This window comes from Mauremys mutica, chromosome 2 (genome assembly GCF_020497125.1).
Source record: "Mauremys mutica isolate MM-2020 ecotype Southern chromosome 2, ASM2049712v1, whole genome shotgun sequence".
Classification (NCBI taxonomy): domain Eukaryota; kingdom Metazoa; phylum Chordata; order Testudines; family Geoemydidae; genus Mauremys; species Mauremys mutica.
The window spans coordinates 90240124-90266886 of NC_059073.1; the positions used below are offsets into that span (position 1 = coordinate 90240124).

At 39.8% G+C, this 26763-nt stretch overlaps 1 protein-coding gene across 9 annotated transcripts in view; it reads left to right on the forward strand.

Moving 5' to 3' along the window:
• PTPRM (protein tyrosine phosphatase receptor type M) overlaps positions 1-26763 on the forward strand; it is a 726112-nt gene that overhangs the window by 456245 nt on the left and 243104 nt on the right. For 6 of the 9 annotated variants that reach the window (XM_045005637.1, XM_045005638.1, XM_045005641.1 and 3 more), the window contains exons 12-14: positions 13059-13332; positions 14463-14499; positions 19733-19807. In XM_045005637.1, the coding sequence (XP_044861572.1) occupies positions 13059-13332; positions 14463-14499; positions 19733-19807 (386 nt within the window). The remainder of the gene's footprint in view (positions 1-13058; positions 13333-14462; positions 14500-19732; positions 19808-26763) is intronic. The other 3 variants (XM_045005644.1, XM_045005645.1, XM_045005646.1) reach the window with 1 other exon arrangement.

Below are 26763 nucleotides of genomic sequence, written 5' to 3' on the forward strand. Positions count from 1 at the left end.
GGAAAAGCGGGTGGCTATTGCAATCTGGAAGCTGACAACTCCAGACAGCTACCGGTCGGTCGGGAACCAGTTTGGTGTGGGAAAGTCGACCGTGGGAATCGTTTTGATGCAAGTTTGCAAGGCAATTAATCGCATCCTGCTAAGAAAGACCGTGACTCTGGGGAGCGTGCAGAACATTGTGGATGGCTTTGCACAAATGGGTTTCCCTAACTGTGGAGGGGCGATAGATGGGACGCATATTCCTATTCTGGCCCCCCCCCACCTGGCATCAGAGTACGTTAATCGTAAGGGGTATTTCTCTATGGTTCTCCAGGCGCTTGTGGATCACCGCGGGCGTTTCATTGACATTTACACAGGCTGGCCTGGAAAGGTGCATGATGCACGCATCTTTCGGAACAGTGGCCTGTTCAGGAAGATGCAGGCAGGGACTTTTTTCCCAGACAGGAAGATCACAGTAGGGGATGTCGAAATGCCCACTGTGATCCTTGGAGACCCCGCGTACCCGTTACTGCCTTGGCTCATGAAACCCTATACAGGGAAGCTTGACAGGAGCAAGGACCGGTTCAACTACAGGCTGAGCCGGTGCAGAATGACTGTGGAGTGTGCTTTTGGGCGTTTAAAAGCCCGCTGGAGATGTCTGTATGGGAAGCTAGACTTGGGGGAAAGCAGCATCCCCGCGGTTATATGCGCTTGCTGTACCCTCCATAATATTTGTGAAGGGAAGGGTGAAACATTCAGTCAGGCATGGACCACCGAGGTTCAAGTCCTGGAGGCTGAATATGCACAGCCAGAGAGCAGGGCTAATAGAGAGGCCCAGCACAGGGCTACAAGGATTAGGGATGCCTTGAGGGAAGAATTTGAGGCTGAAAGCCAACAGTAATGTTTGCTGCCTTGCATGGGAGTGAATTACACTGCTTACACTGTTATTCTATTATCCCTAATAATAATATGATTTGCAGTGCCGCTTTCTTTACTGGGCTAAGTTATCTTTAACTATCTGCTATAATAAAGACTGTTTTCAAAGCCAAGAATTGTTTTATTGAAAAGAAAAAAACTTCCTTGACAGACAGACAGACACACAACATTTCATGAACACAAGAGGGCAGGGGTGTGGGTTGGTGAACTGTACAGTCACAAGTTTGCATATGTCCTGTCTGGAGTGCTGTTTAATGAATCCTGCACTTCAGGGTGCATATACTGCATGGTGATGGGGGTTGAGTGCAGAGGGTAAGGGTGGTGGTAGGTATCAGGGCTGGTTGGTGAACGTACAGGTGTTGGAGGCAGCTGGTGGTGGTAAGAACCTGAATGCTGGGGAAAGGCGGTTTGAGCTGACATTGGGGCACAAGGCAAAAAGCTTTGGGACGGGGGGGGTGGGGGAGTAGCACGGTAGTGCTCTGCTTGCATGGCAACGAGTGACTCTATAGAGTCCGCTTGGCGCGACAGGATGCTTAGCAGCCGCTCCGTGCTTTTCCTCTTGGCCACTGCATTTCTCTTGCGGATCCTGCTCTCCTTCTCTCTCCACTCCTTCAGTTCTTTATTCTCTCGAGCAGAGTGATGAAGAACAGTTTTCAGCATGTCCTCTTTGCTCTTTCGGGGATTTTTTCTCAAATTTTGAAGCCTCTGTGATGTTGAACATCTGGGCAGTCCAGTAGTCAAGGTCACTGTAGAAACACAGAAATGACAACATTTAACACGGGCAGCATTGTATTCACTATCTCCAGACATGAATTGTTACACTGAGGGAGTTCTCACTTTAGCATTCTTTTCCCAAACGCATAACACAACAGAAGCCACGAAATGGTGAGTGAGGGGTGCTTATAGAGGGAGAAGTGGGGCTTGAGTGATAGAGGGGAGCTGGTTGCTTCGGGTAATCTGGAGTGCTAGAGGGGTTGAGTGAAGATGCAGCTGCAGGGGTGATCTTATCTCCCTATCTCTTCACTAAAGAGTCTCCCAACATTTTTCACAGGAGTTAATCCTGGAAGATGTCTCCTTGCTGCGAGTCACTAGGGAACAGCGGGAGGCTCTTTTAGAGCAATGTGGATTCCGCCCGGGACCCTACGCGGCTTGCCTGTGTTCAGAAATGGTCCCCCCACCACTGGCAGCACAGTGGCGCGGACGCGTCACTGTCACTGGGACAAGGGACACAGTGGCTCTGCCTATAAACCTGCGCAGGCATATTGCCCACGCTCTGGATGAAACTTTTGCTGAGATAACTGAAGCAGATTACCGCGACGTGATAGACCACATCAACGGGCTATTCCACATCTAGAGGCTGGCATGCATGCAGCCATAACCCCCCTTCCTCTCCAGAAACATTTCCACCCAGAAAATGAAAGCCGCTTACCGTTAACCCGCTCCTCTGCTTGTCCTTCTGCAACTGCTGGCTGCTGCGATTGGGTACTTTCCTCCTGGCTTGAGAAGAGCTCCTGGCTGCATGCCCACTCTGGGGTGTCTTTCCCCCATCCCAGTAGCTTCACTCGCGGTTTCCTCCCCCTCCCCCCCGCCGCCGCCTCCGCCTCCGCCTCCTCCTCCTGTCCCCCAGCCTGCTCAGAAGTGTCCATCGTTATCCTGGGATTGGCAGTGGGGTCACCCCCAAGTATCTCGTCCATCTCCCTGTAAAAACGGCAGGTCGTGGGGGCAGCTCCGGATCGGCGATTCCCCTCGCGGGCTTTGTAATAGGCACTCCGCAGCTCTTTAACTTTCACCCTGCATTGTAGTGCGTCCCGATCATGGCCCCTATCCAGCATGGCCCTTGATATCTGCTCAAAGATATCGTAATTCCTACGGCCGGAGCGCAGCTGTGCCTGCACAGATTCCTCCCCCCCAAACACTGATGAGGTCCATCAGCTCGCCATTGCTCCATGCTGGGGCTCGTTTGCCACGTGGAGGCATGGTCACCTGGAAAGATTAACTGATTGCACTCCACACACACCTGGCTGCAGCAAACAGAAAGGAGATTTTTAAAATTCCCGGGGCATTTAAAGGGCGGGTCACCTGAGGCAAGAGCAGTAGAGTGCAAACTGATGAGCAGAGTGGCTGAACAGGAATTCTGGGATAACTCCTTATTCCCTGGAGGACACTTAAAGCGCTGGTGAGTGTCCACACCTGCTGAGCAGCACTGGATCACCAGCGCTGCACTCCTTATACCCCTGCCGGGATGGGTTTTCAGCCAGCGCTGCAGCCAGGGAGTTGCAGCGCTGGTTGTGCCCTGCAAGTGTGGACGGGGTGTAATTGCAGCGCTGGAAAGCCTCCACCAGCGCTGCAACTTGTAAGTGTAGCCAAGCCCTTAGAGAGATTAATGAGTTTGCTCTACAGCCTTAGCTGAGGGCCATTATATGGCTTTTAGCTCATGCAGTAGAAGCTCATGCATTTAGCTCCAGAGGTCCCATGCTTGATCCTGCCCGTCGATGACCGTGGTCTGTCGGCGTTACACAGTCTGATACATTCTGAAGGTAAATATGATTGAACATTTTATATGTGTATTGTATTATATTGTCACTTATTGGCAATCAACTATCTGTAGGGTACAGTGTTTAAAATATAACTTTACTATGTTTCCCTGGCTTTTATTTTACCTTCATTTCCTTCCTTTACTCCACTTTTTCTTTTTCCTTTCCTATCATATATCATGGGTTTATCCTTTCATAATTTCAGTGTGCTGTTCTCTTTTCTTCTTTCTTCTTTCTTCTTTATGCCTTTTCCTATTTCTTTTGATATATTATGGTTTCTCCTTCCTTCCTTCTAGATTCTGTCTCTCCATCTTCATCACCCCTATTTCTTATTCCTTTCCTACCCCTGTTTTTCTTTTATCATATCCCTTCAATCTCGCTTGTGTCTCTTTCTCTCCTCTATGACCATGGTCACTCACTGCAAACCCACAGCCACTTAGCCATACACCCACTCACTCGGTACTTTTCCTCTGGTAAAAAATACACTAGCAGATCTCTGGTGCCCTCATTCCCCAGCTCATCACTTACTGCCGTGCGCTTCACAGGTATCAGCTTGCCAAATTTCATTGATTCAACATAGATGATGGTGAGCTAGCCCTGCAGCCTAGGAAATCACTGACTCACCAGGCAAATGTTCAGTTGCCTCATGAGCAAGTCTAAGACAGCATATACATATAGGCCTGAGGATACTCTCTGGCCACGTGTAGTTATTTATATCAGTACAATGTTAGTGTATAATGCTGCACATTCAGTGCCATTATCATTTTAAGTCTGCTTGTCACATACTTTACACTGGTTTAAAAGACTACACCAGGCACAGGGCAACAGAAAATCTGTCCCTAAAAATACACTTTTCCCTGATACTTGGGATATTGAGGTACAAGGAACAAAACTTGTAGGATTCATTAGCAAGTGTGAAAAGCACGAGTCATGTTGAGGACAAATGAGTGGCTCAAAAGTGATTAAGAGGACTTTAATCCTTGTGACCTGAGTTCTTTGACACCATCTTCTTCCTTCAGGTGAAGAAAGAATGAATGAATAAGAGAGCTTACCTTTACCATAACAAAGCAAGAGGTTAGAGTATGTGTGCTCAGAAGGTGGGAAACGCTATATAATGAAGATATACTATTTGTGTGTCCTTCTTATGAATACATAATTGTGGGGAGAAAATGAGTGGTTCGCTTCAAGTATACAAAATTACCACTACATTCTCCTCCCTCAAATCTCCCTCCCTTTATCTCAATATGCATTCAAAGTAATCCAGTTATTAATGGCTCGAGAGGCAGACGAGGTTAGCTTGCACTTACTTTATATTTTTATAACTAAAAGAAAACAATTCCAAGCGTGTAAATGTGTGTAGTAATTGCAGAGATTCATTTGCATCCCTCTCACCCTATCCTCCATTACTCATTTCACTTCTTAGAGTGTAAGTTGTCTTCTGTTGCGTTTGTACAGTACCTAACAAAAGGGTCCCCTATTCTTACTGGGCACTACCATAATATTACATCTTTGAAACTAATTAGTATTTGAGGTTTAGTTTTCTCAGATAGAAAAATTGTGTGCGCCTATCAAGATTTTTCTTCATCAGCGGTCAATGTTTTTTTAAGATGACCAGTTCTGAGGCCCTGGCAGACCAGTGAGGGATTGTGTATCAATTTTAGAAGCTGGGGCTGGTCTACACTAGAAAATTAGATCAACCTCCAGAGTTAAGCCAACCTAATGCCCTGTGTAGACAGCACTAGGTTGATGGAAGAATTCTTCTGTCAACCTCGCTGTCGCCTGTCCGGGAGGTGGATTTACTACAGTAGTCGGAGAACCGCTCCGATCGCTGTACTAAATATCTCCTCTGCATTGTGCTGCGGTGCCATTTAAGTGTAGATATAACCTAAGTCTCTGATGCTGCAAGTGTAGTTGACAATAAAGGCATACAGCCACATTCTGAAACTTTTACTCATGCTCTCATTCAGCAAGTAGTCCTACTGATTTCAGTGGCATGGTTCAAGTAGTCAGATACTACTCAGTGTGAATAAGGGTAGAAAAATCTGGCCCTAAGACCAGGTCTTCATTGCACAGTTAATTGGCATCTCCACAGCAAAGCTCTACACATTAATGTGTCCTCACTGTTTATGCCAGGGCTTGGCAACCTATGGCATGCGTGCCGATTTACTGTGGCACGCTGCTGCTGGCCTGGATGGATAGAACCCCGGGCTGGCAGCGGGCTGAGCGGGGCCGGCGGCCAGGACCCTGGCTGGGAGGGACCGGCGGATGGAACCCCAGACCGGCAGCGGGCTGAGCGGCTCAGCCCACTGCTAGCCTACGGTCCTGGCCGCCAGCCCCACTCAGCCTGCTGCCAGTCTGGAGTTCTATGCGCCAGCCCCTGTAAATGTAAAATGTATTACTGGCATGTGAAACCTTAAATTACAACGAATAAATGAAGACTTGGCACACCACTTCTGAAAGATTGCCAACCCCTGGTTTATGCACTTGTCCATGTGTGTCTGGTAGCACATCACATGGTTCTTTGTGCTGAGATGCTCTAGGATTCTTTCCCAGTCTCTTGTGTCAAATGCAGAAGAACTTGTCTGTGCTTGGGGGGAAATTGTGGGTAGGGAGGGCCATCAGCATGTGAGTGAGTTAGCTTGCACTGCAAAGTGGGCAGGTTCCAGCCTGACTTAAACTGAAGCCTAGATTCTAACCCCCCAAACTGACCCCCAGTTCAGCTACCCCAGGCTTAGCACTTCCAATCCCAGGTCAGTGTTTTTTATGGATGGTAGGGGAGGTTGGGCTAAAACCCAAGTAACAGCCTGTGTTAACTGTTCAGTGAAGACCTACTGTAATGGTCTTCACTCGTGAGGAGCGATGCCCATTGCTCAGGGGCGCTTAGGTCCTTTGACATGGAGAGGGGTATGGTATGGGAGCCCAGGCCCTCCCACTCCACTGGGCTTTGGCCCAAAGCAGCCCTGTGAGGGTGATAAAAGGGCCTGACACCCTGGAGCACCTTAAGGCTGCCCTGCCTGGGCACTTCCTACCACCTGACTGTTGACCATTTGAAGTATGTAACAGGAAAGTGTGAAGGGGATCAGCTTACCACATGGCACCTCTTTGCAGTCGGGCGTGGCATGATAAATCTCTCCCTCTTGGGGTAGCAGCTGCTTCCTCTTGTGCCTTGGCCTTCTGGCCAGGTCATTTCCAAGTCTCTCCCTTTCAGGGATAGTCCTTAAAGAAAACACGGGGAATCCATGCAAATAAATTGCGTTAGTATGTGAGAGGACATAGCCTAAGTCTGTGCCTCCCTCTCAAGGTCTATCAGGAGCAGCTCCTCCCTTCCCTCAGAGAGGGACTTTCAGGCAGTTGGTGATGAGAGATCCTGCCTTTCCTCAGGTGCTGCAAGGTAAAGGTCCTTTCTCTTCCCTGGCCTGCTCACAAGTGAGCTGTTCTGCTCCCTTTTAACGCCTCCTCCCCAGTCTGTGCATCTTTTGCAAATGTGGCGGGGTGGGGCTGGCTGAGCCCAGAGAAGCTCCTCAACCCCTTGTTAGCCCAGTGTGGGCTTTGTACACCCCATCATTCATGCCCTATTAGCAAAATTCTCATATTTGTGCTTTATTGGGTTGGCAAGCGAAGTAACTGTGGTTCAAGGGACCTCAGGAAAAATGAGTCCAGTGAAGTGGCATACTGCATGTTTTGAGAATGCTTGTAGACTGCCCTCTGCCACTTACCTGTTAAACGGGTTCCACTCTACTTTCTAAATAATCAGTGATTAGAAGCCTAATTCATGAAAAGGATTATTTTTCCTCCTAGGTTTGATTTGCCCACAAACAAATTCACGTTTTGAGAGCTACAGCAACCTGAGTGATAAATTAGGATAATGTAGCCTAAAAGCAGGAGTTTGATAGAAAGCCTGCATTTTGCAAAGGTTCCATTATAATTAGGTATGTTATTGTTAAAGAGTTCTAGACTAAGGAGTCCCTGATCTCTGTCAGTGGATCAGCGGATCAGCGTGCTTAGTTTCCCCCAGAACTATGGATACATCTGTCAGGATACTATAGGAAAGAATTAAACTATAGTATGGACAATTTGTCATTAGGATCAAGCGATATTAGTCAAGCCCGTCTTACCTTAGTTCTTCTTTGAGTACACTTATAGGAGAAAGAAAGTAGAAAAACTGTGGGTCTGTCCAAGGAAAAGTGAGAATCAATCTTTGCCTATTTTAGCTGTAAATGGGAATCTTGGGGGGAAAATTCAGAGTTTGGGGTTTGTAAGGCCTGGCAAAGACATTCAACTCTAATCTGACAGAGAATATGGTCACTAACGAATTCCCTAAAGTCAATTGGATAAAGCATTTCTGAATCGTTAGTGACCATATTCTCTGTCCCTGTCTTTATAATATTTTCAATTATTCATTTCCTAGTTAAGCAAAGCATCCAAATTCCTCTGACCTACATGCTTTCGTCTGAGATCCGGAGCATGTGGCTGTCCTGAGATCTCTGTAATCTGTCTAGGTTTTTCCAAGTAGAAGTTCACTTAGCATTGTTAGTTTGTTCTCAAAGAAACTTCTGGCAGGTGTCATAGCCAGTTTACCTTCTATAAACAGATTAACTATCCAAACATGACTTGGTAACCAAGCAGCCTTTAAGAGGCAATGGTTTGCTTCCCATTTCCTTTCATCAAGATGTATCTGTAATAGAGTCATAAAGAAGATGGTGAGCTAATACCAGAGACCTCAGTAGCTGTGCTAATTCTGGAGACAGAAGGAGCAGACATCATTTCTTGATGTTAATTTGTTACAAATTTATTTTTGGATTCTTAGGGATTGTTCAGGGCCAAGTTCCTGGCATCAACTTTGAATCCTAGAAAGTCTAAACTTGGAAAAGGTGCTAATGTAAATATTTCTGTATTTAATGGAAACCTTAAAATTCATAGCAGATGAACTGTGGCCAGAATATGCAGTCTTCAGAGCTCCTCTGACTCTTGTGCAACTAAGATACCATCTAACTAAATAAGCATTTTAACTCTCAGAGCCCTTGGGAGACGAATAATTGGTCACACTCATGTAATGAATGCCCTTGTAGCAATACACAGGCAAAATAACTTTACTTTTCACTGATACAGTACTCCTCTACAGGAGAACCTTAGGGATTTCCTGTTTGTATGCATAGGAAGGCTTTGCTTGGATCTATTTTTGCCAGAAAATCCCTTTTGTAAACCGTGACTTTTGAGTCTTTGAGACTATCCATGCGAAACAGTTTGGCAGTCATAAAAAGGATTAAGGGTTTTGTATTAAAAACTAGATGCCATCCCCGGTGGACTTGGGCCTGTGAAGATGTAGCTTATTTAGGCCACCTGAGAATTAACTTTTGGCAGTATCTCTAGGGTCTCAAACTGAGCCTTCTTTTATCTCCTCAGTTACAGCTATTGAGGTATATATGCCTACGACTGCTCGCACAAGAATGTAGGTGAAATATACCATTAGCCCTCTGACACCCACTATAAGATACAGGGATATTAAGTCTTTCTCAGATTTGAATAAAACACGTCAGCTTTCCTGCTGTTGCCTGTAACTGCGCTAGCCAAAGATGAGGAAAGACTTGCTGCAAGTGACTGCAGAGAGGCTGCCTAGAAGGGGCTAAGAAGGTTTGAGTTGCTTACTTTACAAGTCAATAAAAAAGCGCCATTTTCCTGTACCATCATTTTGTTATAGTGGGATCATACTGTTCAAGACTCAGCAGGTGATTAGCACTGAATACTACATTTTTTAGTCCCTTTCCTGCTTGTCATGGGGCACTGACCATCCTATGAACATAGAGATATGACTAAGCCTATGGAACTTGTAACTTCTGTAAATCATCTTATTCCTCTTTTTACTTCAGACATATGGACACAAGTGACAGGAATTTAAATATACACATCTTTAATTACAGGAATATCTTTCTTCTAAACAGACAAAAATCTGATGGATTCAACCATTTGAAAACATCGAGGCAGGTTAAGAAATTGGGAATTGACATTCAGTAATAGTAATTGCTTAAGTTCTTTTTAATTTGGAATTACTTTTGACTGAACTAGAACTGGTAGTTCCATAGTTTTCAGGTGACATAAAGCTAGACTGGTAAATTGTAAAGACTTGTTAAGGGTCCGTAGTTTCATACTGGTATCAAAACTGCTTCCTTGAGTGGAATAAGTACAGAATAAGTTTGCTGCTTTGTAATATTATGTTAAAATTACAATTTGTTTTATTACGCCTAAGCTTTAAGGCCCCCCTTCGTCAAGGTACTTGAATACATGCCTAACTTTAAGCACATGAACTCACGTGCTTAAAATTAAGTATGTGCTTAATTACCTTAATGAATTACCCTACTTCTTTAATTCATTCTTCTGAATATTGTCAATAATATAAGTTGCTGTGTTTAATCTCTTTCTCTTTCTTCTTATTATACTTGATATTCGGTTTTCATTGGTAACATTTAGAAATTTAGAAGTTTTGAGTGTCTACTTTAGTTTAAGCAACCCAGAATTCAATAAATTTGTGAGAAGCCAAATAAATTAAAATGACCAAACCAATAAATATTTTATACAATACCCAAAAGGCCACACAAGACCATAATGTATATAATTTAATTGTTTAAGTTTGGAACCCGTTTGGGGTATTAAAAAAATCAAATTGCAAGAATTGTTTTCCCCACGTTTTTCAAAATTGTACATAACATTTGATTCCTCAAATTAAAAAAAATTCTCAGATGCTCTTCTCTAGATTAAATATCGTGTCATTCTGATTAAAATGAACTTTTGAATTCTACTTACAGAGGCCTTAGAGTCTTGTAGTAGAAAAGCATAGCACAAACTAAACTTAAAATTAAATTTCATTCGTCAAGAAAGTTCAGTTTTAGTTATACCAATATCTAGTATATTTTTTGCACTGTCTACTTCAGTGTAAGTTTTATTTTCATATCACAGGTAGGTAGATTTTATTCTAGTTAAAATGTAGTTGTATGAATGGAAAAGGAATAATGCAACATTAAACAAATGGAAAATATGACTAATATATTAGAGGAAAAATAGAGTTCTGATTCAGTGCTTGCTCAGTTCACTAAGCTTGAACCTTAAGATCTCTTTTCAGCATTAACAATTCAGTTGTTACATATAAAAAGAAAGCGGTTTTAACAGTGAGATTTTGAGCAAGGTTTTGGATTATAATTGTAATTGGTGAATTTATAAAATTCATTAGCAAGATGATCTCATTTATACAAATGTAAAACATTACTCATAAAGTTCTGTCAGGTTGCCATTGACTCAGGTGCTTATAATGTGTTAATTTACAACAGGGAGACAGCAATGTGTGGAAATTGGGCAGCAGATAGGATTTAGATATTTTTCATTAGCACTTGGACTTTGATAAAGAGGAGCAGAAAAGAGCTGCTTGACCTTTCAGTTCTTAAATTATTAAAGAGCAAATAGATTTGAGATCTGGATGCTTGCAAATCTAATTTGTCTGGTGGAGTAAGGATGAAATGACATTTTGGGTTGGAAATTGCTCCAGCCAACTTAGTTCTTTCTTTAATGTATCTGAAGATGAAAGCATTGACAATGTAATATACATGGAGTAGTGCATGTAGTATGACTGATACGAACTTGCCAGAGTAAAGACACATGTGAATGACAATTTTGTTTCTAAAACATTTACAATTTCCAGTTATAATTGCTGTGTGGAAAATGAAAAGTATATTTATTTTAAACAAAACTCAAGCAGGCATTTAAAATTATCCTGGCCCAAGGTCCTGGATTTTTTGCTCCTGGACTGGTGCAGAAATAGCACTGTTTGACTGAAGGGCCAGAACAAGTGTAAGGTACAAAGCTTTGCAGTCCACTAGTAACAGCATGTCAGACATCATTGAGAACCATGGATATTTACCTTTTGAAATAGTATAAGGCATGAATTTCTAACTTCCAGGTAGAATAAAGCAACAATCTATAACTATAGAAACTCATATCAGTTGCTAAATCATGTCAGTAATTAAATTGAGGGAAAAGCAAGATTGTAATCAGAGTCATGTGATTTTAAAATGTGACCAACTAGAAGTAGAAATCCTTTGGTGGTCCAATACAAATGTTTGCTGGACCAGTTTAAAAAAAAAAGCGCTGGTCTTAAACTAGTAATCAGCTGCTTGGGGCAGAGACAGCACCTAACACAATGGGGTCCATTATGAGGACTCCTCGGTGCTATAGCAATACAAATAATTAATAATAATCAGAACAAAATATGGTATCTTAATTTATCAGGGAGATTGTATCCTCCAAAAGCATACATAATGTTGTGGCTTTGTAGCAATTACATACTTAAAATGTAATTCATGTATTAATACATACAAACTACACAAGAAAATACAGTCAATTATTACATTTTAGCTACCCTAAAAATACTCTAGCTAACCTTACCAACTCCCTTCCTGCAATCTATGATCACTGTCCTCCTCATGGAGATGAATAATGATCAAGAGTCATTAGTCCTCAGGGAACCAATAAAGTTGCAACCAAATCCTCTTTAGAGAGATGGGTTTCCCATTTGAGAAATTTAGAAGCACTGTCTCACTGTTTTGAACAATTATCAGAATGTTATGATTTCACTGTTTTCATGTATATTCAGAAATAATGTTTCCTCAGTTCCTGTTTGAATGTCCGTGAGCTTTTACATTTGAGGAAGATGGGCAGTTTCTTCTAGGCCCTGATTCATCAAAGCACTTTGGCACGTTTAACTGCTTTGCAGAATACAGATGGACTTAAACACATTCTTATCTTTAAACATGTGCTTAAGTGCTTTGATGAATCAGAATTATGACGACTATACAATTATGGGAATTTATTCACTCACTATTAACAGAAAGTTTATGCAGAATTAGGCAATTAGACTAGTTAGTATTTTGTTTCTGTTTTGTATTCGTGAATGGGATTTCTGTTTCCCCATTGTTATCAGAGTTACCAAACTTCACTAACAAAATAAATGTAAAACAACTTTTGTAATTTAAACATCAAAAAGTATATTCTTTTTGCTCAATAACAATCTGCTACCAAAATTTTAAACAGATTTTCACTTTATTATATATTTCATAAGCAATTGTAATGCCAACAGTTAAGCAAATATGATTCCCTGACTGATTTTTTTCTATTTATCTCACCTTTCTTCATCAGTATTGATAGTTATGCTTTTTTTTCCATGCAAGTTATCAAGCTAAAGGATTGAATCCACAGCCTCTTATCTACTTTTTGTAAATAAAATACTTGTTCAACATTTTAATACTGATCAAATATGTTTCTATGTATGTTCCAACTAGGAAGTATTCTGCATTATTTTTCATAAAAAGTCTTAGATATTCACAGCCAATTTTATTTTCCAAAGAGAAATGAGGTTATTTGGGAGGAGAAGGGGATGTGTACTATAAATTTCTAGACCTGAGTATTGACAGTGTGTTTTTATACTATGTCCTTTGCCTTCAGCTGTCATCACCTTTTCCATAAATATTTGTTGGTGTGATGATGTGATTTCATAATGAATTGGCTGATTCAGATGTCTTTAAATAACCCATATTTTCTCTCATTCTTTCTTTTCCGATTTCTTAGTGTCTATCAAATAGTTGTTGAGGAAGAGCGCCCTCGCAGGACTAAAAAGACAACTGAAATCCTGAAATGCTACCCAGTGCCCATTCACTTCCAGAATGCTTCGCTTTTAAACTCTCAGTACTATTTTGCTGCAGAGTTTCCAGCCAACAGTCTTCAAGCTGCTCAGCCTTTTACAATTGGTGATAACAGAACCTACAGTGGTTTCTGGAACACTCCTCTTCTACCTCATAAAAGCTACAGCATTTATTTCCAAGCTGCTAGCAGAGCCAATGGGGTAAGTTTTATGACAGGTGTAGTCTTATGCAATATTAGAGTGTAAGCAGATTGTGGTTCTGGACTTTGTATTGTTCAATTTAGTTGCTAATGAGAGAATGAATAAAACCATGAAATTTAACAAATTGAGTTTAAAAAATAACAGTTTAATAACCAGTGTTGCATTATTATTAAGGACAACAGAAAAGGGAAAGGAGGAAACCGCATACTTTTGTCAATGGAGAGTGGGTCTGATAGCGCATCATTGCCAGTAATACTACCGTTCTGCTTTATTTTCATTTCTTACTAATGCTTCCAAAAGTTGGCCAGTGTTTCTGTCTAGCTGCCTTTTTTAAAAAGGAAAATACTGTGGATACTTTGGTTAAGTTCAAGCCAAACTTGATTTTTGCTTTAATAGCATATGTATTCTTGGCCTGTCCAATCACATTACCTTGGTTTATAATAGTTTGAACTTCTATTTTCACTTTTGCTTGTCTTGACTGAATTAGAAACAGACTCTCTCCCCCTTTCTCCCCCCGCAACAGTAAAAGAAAATAAGTAGATGGAACTGAAATGAGAAGTATGTACAAAGGCCCTTGCAGATCATGTTTCATCTGGCTGATTCTTCCTGGAATTGTTTTCCATTTCCTGGGCAGACATACCCTTCAATTCCTGATAAGCTTTGGCTGTCTCCGTTGACAGCCTAGAAATGTTTTCTGCCAGATACCATAATGGCCACTTTTTCACAGTACACTGGCAGTACAGAAATTTGAACACCATTGATTATTTTCTTTCTTAAATTGTCTGGTATGATGCTTATACTGTATTTGTAAGAAAAAGAAAAATCTCCTAAGGTCAATGAATCACCAGAGAAAAAATGCTGCATACATCACGTCCTATACATTTATTTAATCTTCTGGTGAATGTTAAGTGACGTATTGATGGCACATGGCCAAGTGTATTGTGTTTTAGTTGTCCATAGCATGAAAAGTGCATTGGAGTCATTTTGGAGACTGTTAAATGTGTGATCAAACACACAGAATGGACAGTTTCCTTAGATCTTATCAACAATTTAAAAATAAAACAATAGATGGTTTTCTTTGTTTTGGATACAGCACAAGAAATGACCTTTTTCCTCTTTATTTGACACAGGAAACCAAAATTGACTGCGTCAGGGTGGCCACAAAAGGTATGATTAAATTGTGTCAAATTTTCTGGATGTAAATCTGTTGACCTCTCTTTCATACATTTATGCAAACCTCCAGCAGTGTTTACTTAGCTAAAAGGACATCTCTGAACCTGACGCTGTATTTTAAAGTAATCACTCACATGTCTAGCTGAGACTTAGGAAGTTTTCTACAAAAGCACAAATTTATTATACATTTTTAGTTTCTTACATGAACAAGTTTTCTTTTTAAACATACTCTGTGGTTTTTATATGATCTCAAAATAAGTATTTTTGACATTTGTATATTTGTGTATATAATAGGACTGTTAAAGTGCTGATAGCAGAGTACCCACAAGCTGCTTGCACAGGTGAATAGTGAAAAATTACTCTTTCCTTATAAGCAATTCTGTTGTTTGAATTGCTTTATAAAAGAAAAGTGGAGGCTCTTCACAGACCAGCTCTTTATGCTGCAATGCCAGTACATTATACTGCCCAGTAGGAGATACAAGTTCAGACAGCAATAGCTATAATCCTGGTCCCCACGTAGAAAAGATTAGTCATATTGCTCAGATGATATGCTTTAGCTTTGGAGACTGGGGGTGGTTTGTGTGTATCTGAGTGTAGCCACACTTCTTTAGTACCTCCACTGAATGACAAGACAGAGGTCTGAAAGAAAATTTGGGGATGGCAATTTAGAGGTGGAAGGGTAGAAAAGGGAAGGGGTTGGGTGCCTGGACAGCCTGCAATAAAAATATTTCATAAGCATTCGGTCATAGTCCATTCTTGGAGGATCACACATCTCAGGTTAAGTGACTTGACATAACCTCATGTAGCTTAGCACAATGAAATGTCCTGGTTGCAATGCAGAATCAACATGTGGAGATTTTACAATTCAGCAACCACAGGTGTCCTTTTTTCACCATCCTAGATAAGGTAGATGAGACCCTTATTATTTTGAAGTAACAGAAATATCAGCATGTAGCTCCTCACATCTGTGCCTCAGAACTTAAACTGAGGGTGGGCTGCCACCCTCCGGAATACAATAAATGGAATTTTGGTCACTCTCTTCTCATCTAGTTCCCAAATATCTGGAAATGAAAAAAAAAATCCCTAGTTTTCAAGTTACTGAGCCCATTGCTTAGTAAATAATTACTAACTTTCAAATATCTTCATTGTAATCAGATGAAACATAGAACAACAGATGAATTTCAGTGGAAAGTAAAACACTACTCTGTTCTCCAGTAGCATAAATGAATCCAGCAATTGATTAATTTACACCACAAATCATGATAAATGATTAGATGAATTTTTTTTTTACAAAACACGTTTTTTAAATTATTTGGAGATTATTTGTAATGGCTAATGAATGTTCAGTCATTTGGACCACTTGATGGAATATTTGTAACGCTCATTTTGAGAGGAGAATTGCTTTGTGCAATGAAATTGCTTTCATAGCAACAGACTATTTCAGAGTAACCTATTTGTTGAAAGGGAAGTGAGAAAATGGAGCTCTTATTTTAAATACGTCAATTTGTTTTATGTTTTGAAAGCATATTTCCGAGTACTTTGTAATATCTTTGTCAAGCCCATAAGATTGTTAGAGAGATAAGAGGTGAGGACTTTGAAACAAGAATTCCCCAAGTTGGGCTTTGCAATCCTAAATGTTCCAAATTTTAATGAGGTGCTGCTGTAAAGCATTGTTTCCTGTGCCACTAAACTTGTAATGACATAATACAAAGCAATTTCACTGGTTGCTCAAAATGACATGCAGAGTCTGTTTATATTTCAACATGTAATATATAATTGTTTTATCTATAGTTTAAAGGTCAGATTATGCCTTTCACCCCTTGGGTTTCCCACAACTGCTAAGCAGAATAGCAAGACCTCTTATTCTTGAGGTGCAAATCACCTCATCTGTCATGGGGAAGAAGGGGGGCCATGACCCCACACCCTTGTCTACACTTGTCTGCTGAATTGGTCGACCATACAGTGGGGTGTTGTGTGAACCATCCAAAGGGCTGGTGCAACATGCACACTTCCCCTACTCTGAGGAACTGAAAGGCCTCTCTGACAAGAGGCTCGATCTCTGGCCGCAATTTCCCTGGGTCAGTAAAGCTTTACACTGCTTGTAACTATACAACCTAGTGTGGTTATTTTAATACATATAAAGTGCTGTTATTAGACAATTATAGCTGTGTTGTGTGGTTGTGTTGATATATGTATTACAGTGGGCACTTGTGCTTCCCATAGAAAAGGTTGCAAAACAGTCTCCATTATCATATTTGTTTTAACATATTCCTGTCTTTCCAAAGCATCTGTATTTTGCGCTGAAATCATCCTTTTGGGCTGAAATTTGAAGATTTTTAAAGCTAGAGCAAAATCTCTTTAGCCATTAATCATGAATATAGGTGGCAGAATCTGGTTCTCAATTGAGACCTAATGTTGCAGCCATTTACAGTTCTTACTACCCTGCAGGCTGTCATATGCTTTTAAGGCCCTGATCCCAAAAACACTTGCATATGCACTTAACTTGAAGCACATTAATAGTCCCATTGACTAAACTCGGACTGCTCATGTGCTTAAAGTTAAGCATATACTTAAGTGTTTTCCTGGATCAGGGCCTGGATCATAAAATGTATCCTGTAAAACACACTAGCTGTGCAGTACAGCCAGGTTGCTGTTTTTCTCCTAAATTCCACCAGAGTAGAAAGCTTCTGCAGCTCCACTCCGTGGAATTTAAGGAGTCCAGGGAGCATGTCAATATCCTCCTCCAAATTCTCATTACCCAGGTTACCTGCTGATCAGCTGAGCCAACTGGTTTTGGCAAAGCCACCTGGTTGTCTACACTCAAGGAATGTAGCCAGCAGGTTTTGAAGTCTGCACCCAAAGGAGGAATCCAGGACTTGACTTGATCATGGACTTTAAAGCCTTTTCGTTATTTCCCACCCTCCCCCCAGGTGTCTCAATTTAAGATTATTCAAAAGTTTTGTGTGTCCCTCAAGACATTCATGTAGCTGAAATTGTGGTAGAACATTGATTGACTTTTGCAATAGTTAATCCATGGTATGTTGGATGCTTTTCTCATTTTTGTATACTTTGTGGGAAAGGTTCAGAGCATTCTTGCCCTGATCCAGCAAAGCACTTAATCAAGGACTTAACTTTAAGTACGTGTAGTCCTGAATGAAGTCAATGGAATGTCAGCATAAACACGAGAAGAAAATGTCTTGTGTGCAAAATATCCTTTTACTTGAAGGCATTCTACAAAATATGGCCTTAACCTTGTATACCCATAGCCATGTGTATTTTGATGCAGGTTCTGTGTCTTTATCTGGATAATACTTTGTAATTCCATTATTTTAAATCCTCAATGCATAACAGTTGAAACAAACCTCTTGTAAGCATTAGCTCTTTACAAATTAAACCTATATTAAATATCACTGTCAGAGATCATATAAAAATCCTGATTGCAATGATTATAATATTATTTTAATATTAGCATACCGGGTTCTGTATAACTGAAGTGCCCAGTCCTGCTCCTTTAGAAATCAAATAGGGTCTTACCACTGGCTGCACTGGGAGATGGATTGGCTCCATGTTTCTTTTTATATGAGTATGGTGAAGAGTTTTCTGGTGCGGCAAATTAAGGCTTCTGTTATTTTTATGAATATTCAATGTGCATACAAATGTGAGGACTGAAGGGTGCCTCCTATGTGAGATAAGAGAGATTTTCATGCAGGTAACAAAAATGGCTTTCATATGTCTGCTCTTTCTTTAAACTAAATGACGATAAAATCTGTGAAGAGAAGGTTGAAAAACACCAAAACATGCTAACTATACAATTATCAATGTTGTGGTGTTTCTTGATTATATTAAGAATATATTTCCTGATATGACTTGTTACAATGTCTGAATAGTGACCATTTTGGCATCTCCTAGGATTCCAATTCTCAGACCAAATAGAGAGAGAGCTTATTATTCTGCTCTTGCCACATTAGGAGGCTTTCATTAATTATGAGAGAGAAAAGGCTATTATAATATTTTAAATCCAATAGCAACAGTACTCTAGCAGCTACTAACAGCACTGTGTTTCAGTGTTGCAGAGGGGTATTTCAAAATATTATGCAGCAGCAGTTTTGAGTTTAATTGTCTGCAGATGGTAGATGATCTATTTTCCTCACTCCTTGCCACATTTCTAATAGCAACCAGGCTGTTCTATGTAAATTAGTGATCTTTCATATAATCTTGTCTTTAATTTTCCAATATTTTTCTTTGCATCATTTTCCAGCTGCATCATGTTGGATCTGACCTTTTAATTTTGTTAAGTATTTCGTAATCTATATGTATTTAACCATTTAATGACAACCATAGCGCTTCTGGCAAACAAAGAATCAGAAGATTTCATTGTGAACCACAATAATACTTATCTGTTGGTACAGCCCTACAAAAACAAACACCTGCCAGGAATAGTTTAGATATACTCGGTCCTGCCTCCATGCAGGGGCCTTAACTAGTTAACCTCTTGAGGTCCCTTCCAGCTGTACATTTCTGTGATTATATGAAGAAGAGTCAAGATACTGTAGGTGTGTAGGGAATTCTACTTTTGCCTTTCATTGTTTTAGTGGGAGAATATAAACTTGTGTAGGCCCAATCTAGCAAACAGTTACACACGTGTTTAACTTAAAGCATGTGAAAAGTCAGTAGTACTGCTCGCACATGTAAGTGTTTACGTTTGCAAAATCTTCTATAAGGAAGATTCAGGAAAAAATGTGTATTAACTTTGATTGAAGAATATTGTACTGGAAAATGATATTTTAAATAAACATAGGAAGAATGTACTGTGAAAGTTTAAAAAGCAAAAAAGAAATTGGTGTGATTTACCTTGACAAATTAAGGTTGGAGTCCTCTGAATAAGCACTGAATTTTTGCAGCTTAAATCCAATGATGTGGCCAATGGAGCCAAGCCTCAGTCTTTAGTTAATCAGATTTGTAATTTCTAAATAATACACTTTGATTCCTTTTTCTGGGTGAAGGTTACATAAAAAAGCTTATTAATATCACAGAATAACCAAACTAACAAATTAAGAAAAGATGAAGAGGAGCTTTTGTGGTTTTTTGTTTCTTTGGTTTGGGTTTTGGGGTTTTTTGGTAAAACTTTGAGACAATAATATTGACCAAGATTCTTCTTGCTAGCATAGCTTCAGTCTGGCTTTTTTTTCCTCATGCATGCTGACCTGGAAATCTTCCTTTGCCTTAGCTGCGATAATCGTGACTCAGCTTACAACACCATACATTCGCATCGCCCCTGCTGCAGGCGACGACCAGCTAACAGGTCAGACATTCAAGTATAGACAAGTCACCTTGCACATTTCAGAGTCATTTTATTTGTTTCATTTTCCTTCCATGTGTTCTTCATTTTCTGCTCATAGATTGTTTACCACTATGTAGGTTTTTGTGGGGTTTTTTTTTTTTTGTTCAGCTACTACATCCATTGAATTAAGTTATATGCTTGGCATCAAAGACTTACACACTTATATCCATGTATGTAAAACAACTCCACTGCATGTTTCCATTGTGTGTTTGATCTTTGGGATGTTCCTTCAAGCCTAATGTTGTAATGAAATATAGCTGTCCTGGCTTTGCTGCAGCAGTAATATCAGTCAGGGTTTTTATATGTGTATATATGTGTGTGTGTGTGTGTGTGCATGTCTATTTTTTCCTGCATTATTAGATCAAGGCATTGTGGTTATCATCTTGTCGATTTATTTGGGGTCAGAGAGGGACGCTTTCATAAATCAGAAAATATTGTGGTTTGGTTTTTTTTTAACTGCAGAGTGGTTTGAAGGTAGTTGCATCTAACAGTATTTCAATATATATAAAATTAAAGATAAAGAAATAAAACTGAAACAGTGGTAATTGCATCACTGATGGGTCTTAGATTTAAAAGAAAATGGCCTACAAAGTGACATACAGAAATGCACAAAGCTATAAGGTTTTTAAATCTAATTTACAAAATAAATTCAGTACACATGTGAGACAGTTATTAGGCTATGGTTTGCCCAAAGGCCAGTTCAGAATGTAGCTAAAAATCCATATATGGGAAATGATTCATTTTCTCATAAAATAAACACACTCATAAAGCTTTTGAGGAATTTGGAAACCAGCATATTTTGAAACAGAAGAAAAGTGCCTTAAATTATTTTAAGGTGAGTCTGATGGAATATGTAATATAGGAAGTTACATATACTCCATCAACATGTAGTGCTGTGATAAACCCATAGACATTTCCAAAATTACTATCATAATTACTTGGGAAGGATCCAGATGTTGCTGTTGGAAGGGAAGAAAACAGTTCAAATGCTTTGGCATCTGGATACTGTTACAGCCAACCAGAGAAAATTATGAAATGTGTTTGTAGTAGTTGATAAAATATTAACTGATTCATATACAATTATTTCTATTGAAAATAAGGAGAAAAATGTGGTAAGGTGATGCAGGGGGTAAGGAAATACAAGCTAAATTCCTTACCTTTTCGAAGCACTGTCCACAGGCATTTTCAAAACTCAGTTCTCTGGGTTCTTTTCTGGAGAATAAAAGTAAAGCTTTGAAGAGACAAGGAATGTCTCTTCCACTCATTTGAGCCTTAACAAGTTCTAATGACTTTGGCACAAGAATGAAATGTGCTTATGTAGACGTTCTTTATTTTGAGGATTAAAGCTTTTTATTGATGCAAAACTTAGTAGCTACAGAAACTCAGTGAAAGACATCCACTCTGCAAGAGAGAAATGTTTACAAAGTTAACACAGAGAACCCGAGATACTGTAGTTGTAAATACCAAAGTACTTAATTTGCTGCTTTCTCACTGGATACTTCGTAACAAAACAAAACAAAAGTGGCTACGGCCACTCCTAGTAACCCTCATGCTTCAACTGCCTTTCAGATCTGCTGTTTTTTCAGTTTTTCAAATTTTCATTTACTGCACAATAATAATTTGTACAGTAGAAGAAAAGATATCAAATAATAAGTGGGCGGCTAAAAGGGAAAAAGTGTCTGCTTGGTTTCCCTGAGTAGATCCCTCCCTAATAGTTCTTCTGCAAAGAAAGTGAAGGACAAACAAGCAGTGGACCCTGTCCACAAACCCTGTGAATCCCAAGACAATAGCAGGAGGCCAGGCTCATCCACACAGAGATGTGTGCCTTCATGCCTTCTCCGGGTCTCCAACAAATTCCTCTCTCAATGGCAGTGGTCTGACTCTAATAGAACCAAGTTATAAAGACTTATGCTCCCAGTTTTCCCTTTAAGGGGGATTCCCACTTTTGAGGAGGATAAGTCCATATTTAATTGCCTCCCTCAGCAATGCTGGGCACGGGGCAGCAGGGAACAATGTGCGTACTCCTTTGGGACGTCCATTGCCCATCCACTGCCCTTGTACCGACTTCTGGGTTGTGAAGGTCCCTCTTTGGAGAGAGCGGAAACACTGTCAAAGAGGTGCTTGAGCACCCTTTCTGCATGGAAGAATCTGCCTGTGGAGAGTCTTCTCCATGTGGGGATCTTAGTGATATAATTGGATGATTGATTACTGTGAGGCTTGCATTGTAAGTCAGGGTGCATAGCATTTTCTGTTACAACACCCTGTTTCCCCTACTTGTCTATTTCAACATATAACTTTTGAGATTGAAAATGTCCATGCTTGATTCCACCCAAAAGTGATTTCTGTTTTTTAACACTAAGGGGGGGGGGATTTCCATTTAGTTTAAATTAAAAATCCTGACCACCTTCCTAAACACTGGTAAAGCCAGCTGCTCTTCCAGCTCAACCCCGGTTCAACTCAGCTCTCAGTACAAACCTTCCCCACCACAACTTTTTCCCTCCTCTATCAGCAACCTTTCCTGGCCCTCCCTATACAGTTTGTCTCTCAGCATTAGTCTTTTATGCTGTCTTTCTCTCACACCCACCCACCTCCCCTTTCTTATATATAAAAGAAGAGGGCTGCCTGGTGCAGGAACAGCCCCCATTCACCTTACATGTCTTGTCAGCCTCTCCATGGCCTGGATCCTACTACTGGAGGCAGCAGCAAATGGCAGTTCTCCTTTACCTGCTGCTAAATACCTTGGATGAAACTGGGGCTACATTAGTACCACATAGTGTGTTACCGAGGCAACTGTTCAGTTTTATCAGCAACTGGGGAAAATAGGCAAATAAAGCTGACAGAAATGATCAGTGAATACATTATTATCAGTAGCTGGATGATGCAGGAACTTTTTTTTAAATTTTAATATTACAAAAATAACTTAGTTCACCCATATGGTCAGAAGGATAAGGAGATATTTCAATATATTGTATCTGTTCATCTTATGCCAGTAGAACGGACTGCATATACGTGGAACAGAAAGTGTTTATTACAGACCAATTATTATATTGTCTGGCCCTGATTTTTAGACTGGCCATGACATGGGCTCCATGTTTGCAGATGTTATTGGTGTCATTTACAGGTTTAACTACCTGATTGTACTTGCATATTATGTAGCTAAGCATCTAAATGGCATCAGTTGTACTTGCAGTTATTTGCAAATTGGAGGCACGAAAAGGGAGGGCACATTTTAAAATGCAGCAAAATAAATATAATATTGTTGAGTTAAAACCTCATTATGTGTGAACACACTTTTCATTTAAGTCAGTTGTCAGAAGCCGTTAAGGGGCCTTACCTAAAACAAGGCATAATGGAGTTTGCCCAGAAACTAGCACCATGCGAGCAGAGGTGTTCTAACCAGGTGCATGTGTGTGTCTGTGGATATGCAAAAAGTCTAGTGAAGTTGTTGGGGGCAGGAGGAGAGAGGAAGAGCAGACAACAAACAGAGAGGCTCGGAAGCAGGAAGTAAGCCAAGAAGCAGTCTGTAAGCACAGTGTGACCGTGGAGAACCCTGCAGTAAGTTTCCGAGTGTGGTGCTGGTTAAAGAGGCTTGGAGCTGTGAAGAAGTTATCCTTTGTGTTTTGGTTCCTCCTGCATTTGGAGAAGAAGGACTTTGTGCATTCTTTGTAAGTAAACATGGTTGCATCAAAGAAAATACCAGACTTCATCATCCATTTCTGCCCCAAGCTGGAACATCCCCAGGGCCCCAAACTTTGACTAGCTGCTCAGGTTAAAAAGGGGCAATACTATGAACATGGGAAAACCCCATTTTCCAACCACCTTTAACCAAAACTCACTCATGCGTGAATCTAGGGTAAGCTCCCACATTGTGAACCACTTACCTAATAACTCCCTTACTTATCTGAACCACTCTGTAAGTTTAGATATTTTGAAGGTCTCAAAATATTTGTGATCAGTTTGTATTTATACATATTTTTCGTTTTCTATTGAAAGTTGAAGATGAAATTCATATGTTCTCATACTTAAGGGGAAAAAACAAGGACAACATGAAAAATGTCTGAAAATAAACACACAAGAAATTAGTCCATAAATTATGTATTAGAATAAAATGAGAATTATTTGGGGATTAAAGCATAGTGACACATAAGAGAAGACTGTAAGCTACTGCACCTCGCTTCACCATTTTGTAAGTCACTTCATTCAAAAGATTCAGAATGGCCATATTTGGTATTCAGTGGGCCCTCATCTCTTTTCCTCCTGCTTCCATTTTAATGAAATAACATGCTTGGAATTATGATTAAAATGTTCCATTTTTGAATGCATGTTCCTTAATTGTTGAAAAATGTCTGGGCTACTTACTTTTAAATTTAAAAAAAATCATTTATGATTTAGTAGCAGACACCTACTGTACCTGATGCTATTCAGATTGATTTCCATCAACACACTGTTTTTATCATCCACATATAGCTGGAAGGCTAAACTTTGTGTTGCACAGTCTTTGTAAATGAAGTACCTATGATGATTCACATTCAAAAGATACATCAGAGGCTTTTTGTAATTTCTTGCTAGAATAAAAATACTTTTAAAAATTAGAAAAACTAAAAAATAGTGAAACTCGTAAAGCTTAAATTAATTACACCATAGATAACTGAAGATCTAGATGAACAGTGTTTAAAACCATGGTAAAAATTGATACAAAACTATTCCCAATTGTTTTTTTTCCTGCCTTATAGAATAATTGGCCTAATAACATTTAGAGATTTATCAAAATATGAAATTCACTACATGAGAATTATTGGAATACACTGAGCCAAATTCTGCTCACAGTCATTACAATGTAAATCTGGAGTAATTCCATGGAAAGTCATTGAATGACTGAATTGAGATCTAGATTGATTTTTTGTGTGTCAGTGGATTTACTCTGGATTTATGCTAGTATTACTGACAGCACAATTTGGCATTAAATGTTTGTTAAAACAAACTATAGCATTGTGAATTTGGGAAGGATTATTTTCCCATTTATCTGTGTCATTAGACAGGACCTCCTAGCAGGAGGAGTGACATTTTTCCAATAATTGTGATACAATGTCTAGCTGCTAACAATAATAAAAAGAAGTTAATTTGTCATTCTGTTTAAAATGTTGATCCTCTACTGGAGCATTAAGTAAGCAGGTCAGGGGATCTACACAATCACCAAATGTATGTTCCCTTTTCCCTGTAATCCCTCCAGCAGAGTACCGCCCTAGCAGCAAAAATATGATGGATCTTAACTGAAGTCACATGTCATCTATATAGTAATTCATAAAAAAATATCCTTATGAGTTACTCAAATTGCAGCTATATATCCCCTTTCCCATATAGAGACCAACTCATCCAGATCAGTTTCTTTGTCCGAGTCCCCCTCCCATCTTTTCATCTGGGTTGTTTTCTTATCAACATCTTTTTCAGTCAAAAAAGGTATGTAGGTCAGATGGAAAACTTTTTGTTCTAGCTTGCGTCTGGGTCAACTCCTCAAATGTGGTTAAAGGTCTAGATAGAGATGCCTTGTATCCCGATTTCACAATAAAATATTTGACTTATAAATATTTAAAATACAGGATCTTTATATTGTTTACATTATTACATATCTCTTGGTGTGATTTCAAATCAAGACCAACGAACAGCTGTCCAAATTGAGTAATCTCAGCTCTTACCCACAATGAATAGTCACTTTGCTGTTTCCTTGAGATAAACTCTGAATTATTAATTAAAAGGAAGAGGGCCTTGGCGATAGGAATTTTTAAAAAATTATCCAAAGCTGCTAAGGTGGTCTAGATGAATTGGATGATTCTTTTATTTTTGGAGCTCTAGATATCTTTTTAATCAAACAATTACTATGAATAGCTACATTTGGGTTCCAGTATTGTTTGAGTTTTACCCAGGATTTGGATGGTTTATTAACCCAATTGATGGCAAGTATTAACCCAATTGATGGCATATTTTAATTGAGATGTATAACAATAATAAGTCAAATTAGGGAAAGCTAGTCCACCTCACTTTGGAGACTTATACAGATCTATAGAATACACTCTATAGTGTATAACACTTTTTTGTGTTTCCATCTGAATTTTAATATTGCAACCCGCCATGTTTTTAATATCATGTCAGGGATACCAACAGGGATACACTGAAACAAAAATAATAATTTCGGGAGGACATTCCTGTTTACTGAGGCTATCCTACCTAACCCAGAAATTTCATATTTATTCCATTCCTCCAAGTCTTTTATTACTGTGTTCCACAGTGGAGGTGAATTGCCTTAAAAAAAATTTAAGTTTCTACACCATATTTATTCCTAAATTTTTTAAAGATTCCTTTACTCATTTAAATGTATGTATCTGACAACAGTTAGATGTGACTCTTTTGGTAAAATTAATTCCTAAAGTTTCAGATTTATCATAGTTTATTTTGAAGCCTGAAACCTGCCCAAATTCAATGGTGCTGTAACTTTTAATGAGGCTTCTGGATCCTGCAAATACAAGGCATTGTCAGATACAAAGCTATTTTGCATTTGGATGCACCTTACCAAGATGCTATTTCTCATCTTTTTTGCAAAAGACTCCATTGCCAAAGTAAACAGGGGGGATAACAAGAAACCCTGTTCTGTATCCTAGAGCAGTGGTTTTCAAACTTTTTTTCTAGGGACCTAGTTGAAGAAAATTGTTGATGCCCGTGACCCAACGGAGCTGGGGATGAGGGGTTTGGGATGTGAGAGGGGCTCAGGGCTGTGGGGCAGGGCTGAGAATGAGGGGTTCAGGTTGTGGGAAGGGGCTCTGGGCTGGGGCAGGGGGATGGAGTGCAGGAGGGGGTCAGGGCTCTGGGCTGGGGCTGGAGATGAGGGGTTTGGGTGCAAAAAGGGATTTTAGGTTTGGGGGAGC